The sequence below is a fragment of the Pundamilia nyererei genome, unplaced genomic scaffold (genome assembly GCF_000239375.1).
Source record: "Pundamilia nyererei isolate P.nyererei 1_Seehausen unplaced genomic scaffold, PunNye1.0 scaffold00016, whole genome shotgun sequence".
NCBI lineage: Eukaryota > Metazoa > Chordata > Actinopteri > Cichliformes > Cichlidae > Pundamilia > Pundamilia nyererei.
The window spans coordinates 3,504,101-3,516,547 of NW_005187417.1; the positions used below are offsets into that span (position 1 = coordinate 3,504,101).

General features: G+C 38.5%; 1 protein-coding gene across 1 annotated transcript in view; it reads left to right on the plus strand.

Moving 5' to 3' along the window:
- cacna1bb (calcium channel, voltage-dependent, N type, alpha 1B subunit, b) overlaps nucleotides 1-12,447 on the plus strand; it is a 233,897-nt gene that overhangs the window by 213,957 nt on the left and 7,493 nt on the right. The window contains exons 42-49 of the mRNA XM_013908920.1: nucleotides 3,182-3,287; nucleotides 3,412-3,519; nucleotides 4,035-4,144; nucleotides 5,654-5,817; nucleotides 6,287-6,416; nucleotides 6,503-6,613; nucleotides 9,770-9,808; nucleotides 12,071-12,335. Coding sequence (XP_013764374.1) covers nucleotides 3,182-3,287; nucleotides 3,412-3,519; nucleotides 4,035-4,144; nucleotides 5,654-5,817; nucleotides 6,287-6,416; nucleotides 6,503-6,613; nucleotides 9,770-9,808; nucleotides 12,071-12,335 — 1,033 coding nt within the window. The remainder of the gene's footprint in view (nucleotides 1-3,181; nucleotides 3,288-3,411; nucleotides 3,520-4,034; nucleotides 4,145-5,653; nucleotides 5,818-6,286; nucleotides 6,417-6,502; nucleotides 6,614-9,769; nucleotides 9,809-12,070; nucleotides 12,336-12,447) is intronic.

Here is a 12,447-nt window from a genome sequence, read left to right on the forward strand (position 1 = left end):
GAAAGAGCCGGTTCTCTAAAAAGAGCCGGAAATCCCATCACTACTAGTTTATGAAAAAAAAAAATTGTAAAAAGAGAGAGAATATTTAGCGATTTTTTTCTTGAAGGATCCCATCTGGATTCATGTGCTAAAAAGGATTTATTGAAGAATCTCGCATTCCTGCAAAATGAGTCATTTTAAAACATTTTCACCATCATCTTATCACTGAACGGAATAAAAGAGAGCCTTTCCCATGTGTCCTGTGATTAGAACACCTTTTATCCTTCTCAAGTGGGAGTCAAGTATATGTATATACCTCGACAATCCTCACGTAGTCCCTGTGCTGGCTGCTAACCTCTTAGCATGCAGACTTAATGTGAGTGGTTCCAGTATGTGCGCAACTGTCGAAATGAATCAGATTTAAAGCAGCCCTGCCCTTGCCCCAGTTAAAAATGTCTGGGTCTGACGTGGCTGCATCTCCAAATATAACTCTTGTTTTTGTGAATCGGAAGGGAAAGACATGAACAAAGCGAGAGCAGCGGTCCACTTGAGAGCAAGGCTAGCATTTTTATCTTTCCCATTTCCATTTTTTTCTATTTCTTCACTCCCACCACTTTGCTGTTGATCACACTCTTTGTTAACCTCCCTTTGTTTCTAAAGAACGCGTTATCATCCTAGTCACAGTTGTCCCTGTTACCCGTTAGTTTACACTTTTATGTTCTGACTTTAGGCAAAGCATCACTCTCCCTTTTGACATTGTATCCTCTCTGAGGATTTCTTTTTCTGTCTATATGTGCAGCTTATGTCTTTGCACGTATGTTTTCTGCATAACAGCATCTAGCACCTTTTTGATGGTGTGTTTCTTCATCTTGTGTCTTCAGCTTTTATTCTTATTCAGTCTGTTTCTGAGAACTACAGAAGCAAGACTTCATATGTGTCAATGTTTTCTACAGTCCAGGCACTAACGCCCCCTCCTCCTCCTCATTCCCCTCTTACTCGCCTCTAATCGCTCCATCTCTTCATCTTCTTTCTGTATATCTGTGTTGTGTCCATTTCACTTGAAGAAAGTGAAAACCATCGATTATAGCTTTCCTGTTTTTCTGCTGTCTCTGAACTTTCTCCAGTTGCAGTTCAAAGTCATACATGCAATACATGCATGCTTCCACCACCCCTATTATATATTCATCAATGCATGTGTACATGAATCATTGCATTGCTGCACTGGCATGGATTTATGCTGGCTGGTTTCTTCTTTTTTACAATGGGTGAAAAATTAATTCAGTGAACGTTCTTTAAAATGGTTGTTTGTTTTTTAAAATTTGATATTTAGCGCTGCCAAGCAATTGCTACTAATAGCAATTTTAAATACTTTTTAATTTGAAAGTATTGAGAGTGGACCTGAAGCTTGCATTATAAGTGCCAATTTTGTCTAGAATTCTAAATACAATCAATTTTGAACAATATGAAACAGAGAAAAGCAGCAAATCCTCAGAATCTGCCATTAAACTATTAAAAGTAATAATCAATGTCATCATTAGTTAATTAGTTTATTATGTCAGCAAGGCTTTCCAGAACTAAGTGAAATTTAATTTCTTTTATGCTGGTGCAGTGACCTGTTCTTTCATGTTTCAAGACAAAGAAACTTATCATTAAAAAAAGGTTTGGAAGCCAGCTGATTGGAAATGGTTGACTGGTTTAAACCAACCAATATTCTCATTTTGATGGTGCTGGCAAATTGAGGTTGTGGAAGCTCTATTATAAACAAATTTCCAATTTAAACAGATTCACATTGTTCTCACATAGAACAATAATAATTTATCACTGTAGTCAAATGGTGCTCTGGATTCTTTATTTAGAAAATAGAACCATTACAGGTCCAGTGTGAACAAGTAGGAGAAAAATACAGAGTGAAAGTTGGTGCAGTTTTTAATTTTACTAAAATTTGACTTGGACTTTTTTTCCTTATAGAAAAAAGTATCTATTGTAATGTAACTATAAGGTAATTTAGCCCTAAAGTGATGGAGGACAAGTGAAACCACAGAACCATAGAATGTATATAAAAGATGGATGTAGTGCCTTAAACCTGCATTCTTTCCTGTGACCACCAGGGGGAACTCCTATGAATGCAAAAGGAAGTGTGTCATCTCAAACACTGGTTTCAGTCAGCTCTGCTACTCAGTCATCCAGTTTTGAAATGGCAATACGGCAACAGCAAAATTGCTGAGTTTGAAGTTTCACAAAATAATCTCATTAACTGTTGAGTGATAATGGCTGTGTATAAGTTTTATGTACAGTCTATGGCAAAAAAGCATTTGAATGTTCAGATAAAATTAATGTGCAGCTTCAGTGAAAGTTAAATACACCAAGCGAGGACCTTTTTTGTGTATTTTTTTAAACAAAATTCCCCGTCTTCTGTTCCTTGCTCAGTGTTTTTAGGACATTATAGCAGGAATAAACCCCACAGACCATAAGCACATAGAAAATACCGGCTTGATTTTTATCTTTTGCAGCATTTTCAGCACATTAACATTTTGATGGTTGGTTTTTCTGTCAAACTGATTAAAGAGCTGCGTGCCAACCAGCGACCTTTCCTTTCTCCTCCTTAAGTGACTATTTCGAGAACGAAGGACATGCTGCTGCATGTTCCCAGCAGCAGCAACAGCAGTGAAGGCTCACAGTGCTTAGCATTATAAGTTAATCATATTTTCGGTTTTTGGAGAACTGTGCCACGTAGCAGTCTCGTAGCAACGACAGCAGCCATAAAAGGCTCTGTTTACTGCTGTTAGGTTGTGGCAAAAAGGGTGAATCTTTATTTGGATGGACTAAAATAATTCAAAGTGATGACTGATTTATCTTTTTTCAAATATTTTTTTTTGCATTTTTACTTTAATTTTACAGTAAACATAGGAGTCAAAAATTATTTTATTAACCTCACCCCAAATATTTACTCTTTTACGCACTAACGATTCTCTAGTCGATGCATTTGCTGCATTTTTCTGTTCTACCTGTTGTGATGGGCATCTCTTGTCTATATGTCTATATTAAATAACATAGTCATGAATCATTATTTGCTGCCACAGCATGTAACTGTAGATCATCATACCAGTTAATGAAAACAAATCTTTGTTGTTCTGGTGTTTCTTAATCTTTTAAAATGAGATATATCCAGCATTGATAAGCAAACCTTTAATTTGTTGTGTAGCGATTGGTGAAGATGAACATGCCAATTGCAGATGACAACACAGTGCATTTCACCTCCACCCTGATGGCCTTGATTCGCACAGCCCTGGAGATCAAGCTGGCATCTGGTGAGACTAAAACTACAAAAGCCAGAATCCCTTGCAGCTGCCCTGACAGCTTTGATGTGAATGTGAATGGCGCTGAACTCTCTGGTGCAGATGCGATGTGACATGTTTGTGGGCTCATCCTCAGGCTTGCTGGCACAGCGTTTGTGCGATGCTGACCTGAAGAGGGAAATAAACCGAGTGTGGCCCAACTTGTCACAGAAGACCATGGACCTGCTGGTGACGCCGCATAAATGTGAGCTACAGCTGTGTGCGGGTTTTGATGGGATTTACTAGTTCTTGCTGGTTATATGGTTTTTATTTTTACTCACTTTACCTTTTAAGTTTTGTTTTTGCTATGGCTGTTTCCTTCTATCTTATCACTCTTGCTTGAGCTTGAAAGTTAGGCTAGATTAAAGAAAACAAACAGTTTAAAATGATAAAATAAATTCTGTTATTGAGATATACAGATTTTAGTTTTTAAAGTTAAAAAAAAGGTGTCTACTGTGGTGAGAACATTAAAGAGAAACACATCTGTTGTGAAGACATACTCGCCATAAAAAGTTAAAAATCACTGTACGGTTACCTAGTCACTAGTGGACTGTGTACTAACTACTTCATAAGATGATTAGTTTTTGTTGCCGTGTGTTTTCTTTTGTTTTGCTCGAGTAATCCTGCTGCAAACTGTTGCAGTCTCACCCCCGAGTTGCTGCTCCTCTGTCGCCATCTGCTGCTTACTTGGAGGAACTGTCTCTCACTTGTCTCTTCTAGATAACGAGCTGACTGTGGGGAAAGTCTATGCGGCTCTAATGATCTACGACTTCTATAAGCAGAATCGTGCTAAGAGACTCCAGCAGCAGAATTCTTCAGATGGACCTCAGGTACATCACGAAGCAAAAATCAGCCATGCGTTATTATCTCCAGCTCACTTCATCCAGTTAGAAAAAATCCTAAGCAAATGAGACTATTTGGTCACACCCATTGTCTGCCTTGCCCTCACTGGTTGCACCTGTTTCATGTTTGTTCCTTGTGTATTTATAGTCCCCTGTTCCCCTGGTTAGATGTCAGTCCATCTGTTTAGCAGCCTGTGTACCCTCTTCTTTATCCAACCTGTTTGCGTCCCACTGTGTGTTCATCTCCATTGTTTCTTTCCAGTTTTATTCTAAGTCATTGTGAGGTTATATTATTTTTGTGTAGTTTTTCCTGATCATCCAGCCTTAGTCACTTCCCATGCTTTTGTTTGCCAAGCTTCACTTTTGTTTGTTTGCTTCAGGCTGTTTCTGGGTTTTTTGTTCCTTCCTGTTTATTCATGTTAAAATTAAAGCTCGCCTTTCTTTGGTATCCTTGCCTCTTGAATTCCTTCCGTCTTTTGGTCCTTTTTAGATTTGTCTTCAGAGTATTTCTTGACACATTGATTTTTGATATTTGCCAAATTGAAGGATTCAAGTAAAAGGAAAGGGAAAGAAACAAAGCTGCTGCTATTTGAATTCAGAAAAGGGATTTTTTTAAAATCAGGTTGTTTGAAAGTGTCGTCTATAATGATGAGAATTATCACAGAACTCTACCACCTAGTCTTTTGGTTTTACAGATTTTGGTTTTGTTTAGTTACATTTACGTTGCTGTGTAAAAGTCTTGAGCCGCCCCTTCTTCTTTATGTTTTTAGTTGTATGTATAGGCACTTTGTTACTAGCAATCGGTAACAAAAACACATAATTCGATCCCATTTCCCACTAAATGCCCAATATCAAACTGTTCCAAAGGAACTATTAGCAAAACACTTACACTGCACTGGAAACGGACAATTGGAGGACAACAGTGAGTGTCTACAGCCATCTGTAAAACACATTAAAGGCTCTGTCATTGCTCAGTTTCTTTGCATTTAAGCCAGTGGTGTATGGGGTGTGGTCAAATCTGATGAAATCAGAAAAGTAACATCAGATTTTGATCCATCATGCATTAACATCTGGAAAGCACTTGATTGGGAGTGGCTTCATTTTTCAGCAGGATAATGATCCCAAACACAATGCCAGTGCAGTAAAAGCATACCTGGATAGAAAAACACACAATGAAACACTATCAGTCATGAATCGGCCTCAGAGGAGCCCAGACCCCAACAGTATTGAAGCAGTGTGGGATCATCTGCCAACATCCAAATAAGAGCTTTCAGTGTCTTTCAAGAAGCCCGGAGAACTATTTCTGAACACGTGTTTCAATACATGCCCTGTTAGGAAATGATGGTTGGCTCATAATCAAGATGAAAAAAATAGTCTATAGCATTAACCTTTGTACGTGTTAGATGTGTTAATAAGTAGATTTAAATATAATTATACTAGCTTTAATATTTTCTCCACTGATGTTTTGTCAACTCTATGCTATCCTTCTTTCTCCAGAGTAAATTGGGGTCCTTGTTCCGTCCTGTACTGCCATTCACTCACATACAGGAAATAGAACCACCGTTCTCCAGGCCCAAACAAGTCCTCTCACCTGAGCCTGAAAAGAAACCAGAGGCCTCGACAGCTACCAACACCAACACCTTGATTAACAAGGACACAATGTAAGTGACTTTATCTATGTCGTTCCAAATGAAGGAATGACAAGCTGGGAGTCATCAGCATTGCAAAGAATATCATTGCAAAGAATTACTCCCTCATTAGACAGCTGACTCAGATTGTTCGGGGTTCTCCACACGATGCACGTTGCACAAACAGATGCTCAGAAAAAGCCATAAACTGTTGATCTGTGAAACATTTGCAGGCAAACCAGATACAACGGCAGCCAGATTGAGTTATTTTGATTTCTTTTTCCTGTTCATATTCAACCACATCCCTGGCCATTATAACCTAGCAGGGTTTGAATTGTTTACAGTTTTATTTGAGGAAATCAAACTGAAATCAATGAGTTCATCTGAATCCAGCAGGCTCAGAATGACTGGAATTAAACTACAGACCTGAAGTAAAACCTCCTTGACACTGCAACGCTGACAGCATCCGATATTACAGTCAGAGTCTTTGTTTCTTGCACAGACTCAACCACAGGACTGCCATAAAACATTCCCAGTCTGGAGATGTTTCTCAGGCTTCACAGAGGCCCAAAAGTCGAAGAAAGCTGCAGAGAGGCCAGTCGGAGGATGTGCAAAATTTAACAAGACCTCAGGTAAAAAAATCACAGTCATTAAAATGTTTATTATATAACATACACTCTAAGTATATGCACTTATGCCTGTGTTGTCTTTCCTTTAGGAACAGGTTGAACTGAAGCAGGTGGAGAACACTTCAGATGCAGAGGCATATCCCAGCCTGGAAGGTCACTGCAGAGCAGCCTCTCTTCCCCGACTAAATGCTGAATACTACGTAAGCTCTCTGGTGCTCATGAGGTCATGCCTCTTGTTTTACTACTCACAGGAAGAATCTTACAATACTTTTTTGTTTTCTAGATTCTTGTTTTAGTCCAGAAATTGTGCAACATTTTTTTTTTTAGCTAAAATGGACTGAAAAAGGCTGATGGGCTGCTGAAGGGTTACTGGTTAGAGGATGCAGCCGGAAGCAGTGGCTCTCTGTCAGTCCGCATCAATTCAGCCTGTTGACCTCCCCTGAGAATTTCAGATATTTTACCAAGGAGGAAATTCAGCATGGAGATGTGTAAAGAATAAAAGATACAATAAATATGCAGATAGAGGAAATTAGTTAACAGGAAGCAGCTTCACACTAACTGAGAGGAGCTATCACACCTGGCAGGGACAAAAATATTTGGAACTATAAAATACTGTGTCTAATTTTTTGGTTTCTGTACTTTGATCATAGCTCGCTCGTTACCAAATCCATTAACTAAAATGCATCCAGTGTAGAAACAACAATTTACTCTACCTTTGATGCGATAGAAGGTTTTGTTAATTTGTACTGATGTAGAAAAGGCAATGATATTACCAAGGCAATAACCAGATGAGATACAGCACTGAGAGTTCTTAAAGCATGACAAGCTTGAAGTCTCTTTTAAAGATAAGTGATAGATAAACCTTAGATATGACGTCTCAGATATTAAAAGCTCACATAATGCACAGACATGACAGTAATGCTTTTCTTTTGTAAATGTCTGAATGGAAACAGCTAAGCACATTACCTAAGATGTTTAACTTTAAGTTTATATCTCCTGCGACCAAACACTAAAATAAAGTATTTTATAATATGCATTTCTATGAGTGTAGAGTGCTGCAGGGATGGGTCTTAAAACCCAGAAATGATTTGACATTTTGCACCAGTTACTCCAGTTCAGTTGTCGCTAAAACAGCGAGTTTTTTGTTAAATGCATGAATTGATAAGTGTATTTAATGTAAACTTCAAAGATTTTACATTAAATACACTACGCATTTCATTCTAGAACATAAAAATAGGTCTGCTACCAACCAGCTGAATGAGAAGCTATATCATAGCTAACATAGGAGGTTAGGTGGTGAAGTCATGTGACCGTAGTGCAGTCAATTTAGAGACAAATGTTAACACTTTACATAGTTATATTAGAAAAGGTCATAAACCATATGCTGCATGATTATTATATAACATTAAAATTAGGTATCTTTCAGTTTTTGTTTTTGCGATGCAGATTGAAAAAGCTGGCATAAAAATCAAACTGGCTTGTTGTCACGGAAACCAGTTTGATGCTGACTGGTCTAGTTGAAAACTGGTCTAATTTTCTTACATTTTTATGATATTTACTGTAATCACGCTCACCTACAAGAACGTCTGAGTTTTGCGTGACTGCACTAATTTGTTCATTTTTATGACATGCACTTTTTTAACAACCATTATTAATTATTTCACTTTTGTGAGTTACAGTAGCTGCTCGTGGCTGCTGCATTTGGATGTCATGTTAAGATAAATTTTCTGTCCATCATTTCTGTGTTTCTGGATTTTTCCACCTGTCAGATCTTGTCAGTTTAGCCTTGCCGTTTGCCTGTCTGCGTTTGTGTGTCTGTCTCTGTCGTTCTGCTCTCTTCCACAACACGTAACATGTGCTTTCCTTATGTTTATGTTGCATTTGGATTTCTCACGCTCTCTCTATTTTAACGGACCAGGCTGGAGTTACTCTGTTTTTCATTTCTGTTAAGACGTTTTTGCAAAGGATCAAACCCAACAATGTGCAAGTTCATAGATTAATATTTAACACTTTTTCTAATACTTGTTTTTAGAGCAAAGATTAATCAAGTATGAGTAAATACTGCAAATGTCACATTTTTGATGCTCTTTTAATGTTTTTAAAGACACAAAATAATGTCAAATGTAGCTGGTGTACATACAGAGGTGCTGATTGCAATAGGGCTTAGTGAAGTGAAATATACATGAGTTTGTGGTAAATAAAAATACTCCAAGGAGGCAACATTACAGAAGAAGCAGCTTCTCTTGGAAGTCACAAAGCAGAACAATGTGAACACATGATAAAGAGACAATTTTGTACACTTTTCTACTTAATTGTCTTTTAAAAGCATTTGAACACATTGACTGCACCTTATTCTTATTGCAAAAAAATCATAAGACTGGCAACAGATTGAGCAGAACATGTTATAAGACATTGTTCTCATCACCCCTAAGCCTGGTTTTGAGCACCTCCCCCCTGTTAGATCCTCTCCTCCCACCTGAACACCATACGCTACTGTGAGCCACCACACATATGGGCAAAGTTAATTTCAAATTCAGGACATGATTCACACCAGCTGCAGTGCCCATCACCATGCTTATGCTCAGACCAAAGTATTCAGTGAGTTCCTACTACATCCATCTTTGAACTCAGCCTTCATTTCAGTCAGGAGTCCGGATCGCTTTGATCAAAAAGAAGATTGTTATTCCATCTGCAATAATTTCGACTTGATGGCATGGCATGATATTGCAGCCAGAGGCAGAGAGAGCTGCAGTGAGGCCCCTATACAAAACAAAGTGGGTATCAATGACAACAGACGTGGCATTGATGTGAGATTTGCCATTTAAATGTGAAGAAGGAAAGAAAAAGTGTGTTGTCATTGAGATCAGCTGACATAGCTGATCTGGTCTCCATGGCTTGTATAAAACTAATGCTATGCGCCTGATATCAGCTACACACCTGTAAAGTTTGTGGCTTTATACAAATGACACATATCTGCCATTTGTTGTTTTTCCAGACAAAATCTAACCTTTTACTTTTTCAGTATTAAAAGTTTGAAAGACTTTCTATCACATGACTGTTTCCTCCTGTCCACATACAGACAGCCGTTAAGTATTAAAATGACTAAAAACCACATTTTGTGTTAGTTTCCATACAGTCGATGTCTCCGTCTGGTAATGATGACACATGTGTGCGTTGACAAGCAGGATGAACACATTGTTGGTTTTGGTCTTTTCATTGACAGAAATATAATGCAGAATATCAACTGACTCATCCTTCTTCAGATTCTGCTCTCCTTTTCTGTCTTCCCTTTCTCCTGATTTCGATGCTCACTGCTAATGTTTTGCCCACCTCCTCTTGTGTGTGCTGTCTGATAGCGGAGCCACCCTCGCCACGCCCCTGGGACCCACCTGGCAGTATGTACCACCTGTTGTGCCACACCTCTCTTTCTTCTCCTCTCTCCTCCTCTTGTCCACACCCTCTTCTTTTTCTTCTTTTCTCATGTCTGTTTACCTCCATGTGCTCCTCTCATCACAGGAGTTCACACCCTCCCCACCATCATTGATAAAATGACCCCCACCTCACAGTTTAATAACTGCTCATCCCATTAGACTGTTGATAGACACAGTAGACACATTAAAACCCAGTATTAGCCGTTAAACATACCCAGAAAAAGCATTTGTATGTTTAACTGAGGTATGTCAAGCACTCTGTCCTGCTTTTCAGTATTTGTTACAGCAGTACAGTACTACACTTTGGTAAAAATGGGTGTATGTATGTAAGTGTTGTTATCTAGTGTGTAGTTTTTGCTTGTGAGTTAGTGTGATCTTTAAAAAAGAAACACAAGGTTGAGACAGTACTGCTGCTTTTCTGCTATCTAAAAGGTTTTCTTTTTAAAACCTTCTCCAACTTTATCTGTCATTTGTTGTCATGTTTGGTCTTAAAATCTTATTTTTCCAGACAAAATCGAATCTTTTATAGCCTCTTAGTTGAAGGCATGTTCTCTGTTAAAAGACAGAAAACCTTTCTATCACATCACTGTTTCTTCCAGTGGTGTGAATAGAGACAGGAAGAATTGAGAGATTATACCACTAATCTAAGAGGTAAGATTTTAAGACTGTGGACTAGATAAACTGACTTGGTAATATGATTTAGATTTTATTTTGTTGGCAGTGTTGTGATATTGTTGTGTGACTGTTGCTACAGGCTAGACTGTGAGGTAGGAACAAAAAGAACAGCACGTCCAACCTATTCCTGCCTGTGAAAGCAGCAACCAATGTACAAAAAAATAAAGAAGAAATGAAAGAAAAAAACGTTTATCCACCAACCGTGTTTATCTGTTTTTAGTGGGCTTACAGTATGATTAAAGACAATGTTTTTGATTGGCTAAAATAATTAAATAAAATCTACACAGTAACCAGCAGGTGGGGTTGTAACTCAGCTGCTGTTCCAGCTTCCTATCACACAAGTTACCTGGTAGCTGTACTGGTCAGTAAGGTAAGACTTTGTTGGAGAGAGTGTCACTGTCCTCCAGGCATTTATTCAAAGTACTTCAGGGAAAATTAAGGATGACTGTGCAAATTTAAAGTAACACACCTCTTTATAATTCTGCTTCAAACACTATATATTATAGGCTGTCTGGTAAAAAAATAATGGCTCACTAAGCAGCTAATGAGCCTATTTTCTCAGGCGCTGGTACGGTAGACCCAAAACAGAGCAAAAAGGAAAATTATTTTAATCAGGCAGACACAGACATAAATACTTATAATACTAATGTCTCTGTAAAGTTAATCACAACTACTGATACATCAGTACTGTGTTTCCAGCATGTTTTGGTTGAATGTAGCACAGGTAAACTCTCTTTGGGTGTACATGGCCATATTTTGGCAAAATATGAGTGTCTGGATCATCTTCACATGTGAGTAATTAGATTAAGATATAGCTGTTGGTTGGGGAGTAAAGCAAAGCAACAAGCAACTAAATTTTAGGCCTGATGGCTAAAAACGATACAATAAGTTGTCACTTGGGCACTGGGTATTCACAATGTATTGGAATTTAAAAACAGTGGATAATAAACAAAAGCACAAGACACTGTAATTAGCTAGTTACAGTTATTGACTTTCTCATCTCCTCTATACAGGCATTTCTAACATAATTCATTTACAAAAAGAGACAAAACACCATGAAAAAGTCAAGCTGTACAAACAAAATCACTTTTTCCCAGATATAATCCTGATCATAAATTTCTTTAGCCACAATAATACAGAGTAACTTGATATTTTGACAGCCCAAGCTGCCACAACCTTAATTTGAGGCTAACCTTGTAGTAATTGACTCATTATTTACATTCTTTGTAAAGTTAGATGTACCCTCTTGGGAAAAGAATAAAATGCCACAAAGCCAGTGTCACCACCCCCACCTTTTCTTTGTTCACTAACAGAGTTGCTAGTGAAGTCCAGTAGCTTCAAGTTGTGTGACAGATTTTTGTTCCTTCTTGTTAATTTTTTTAACATCTGTGCTTTGAGTAGATGGGATCGAATGTCAGTCTTTAAACAAAAGGCTGTCTCATTGTGTGTTGTGCATATTTTTGGTGATTTACTAAAATTGATTTGGGTAAAAACAACTACTTCCAGCTTCACGCGCTCTAGTCTCATAACACATCTGTCTTCCCTTCTCAGCCAATTGTGGACCTCAGTCCTATAAAGCGCTCAGCATCCTCGCTGACACCACAGCACTATTACCAGGATGTCGGGCTGAAGGACTATGACCTGGAACGCCCCGGTCAGGCTCAGTCCTCTGGAGGGATGGGCCAGGTCCAGGGCCAAGACAGAGCCCACCACCATCACCACCATCACCGCTGCCATAGACGCAGGGATAAGGACAAAGACAAGAAGCAGAAGTCTCTGGATAGAGCTGCATCAGTGCAGCCATCCAGCACCGTTGGTGAGGCATTCTTATTATATGCAGTGTTGGTCAAGTTACTTGAAAAAAGTAATCAGTAACTAATTACTGATTACTTCCCCAAAAAAGTAATCCCGTTACTTTACTGATTACT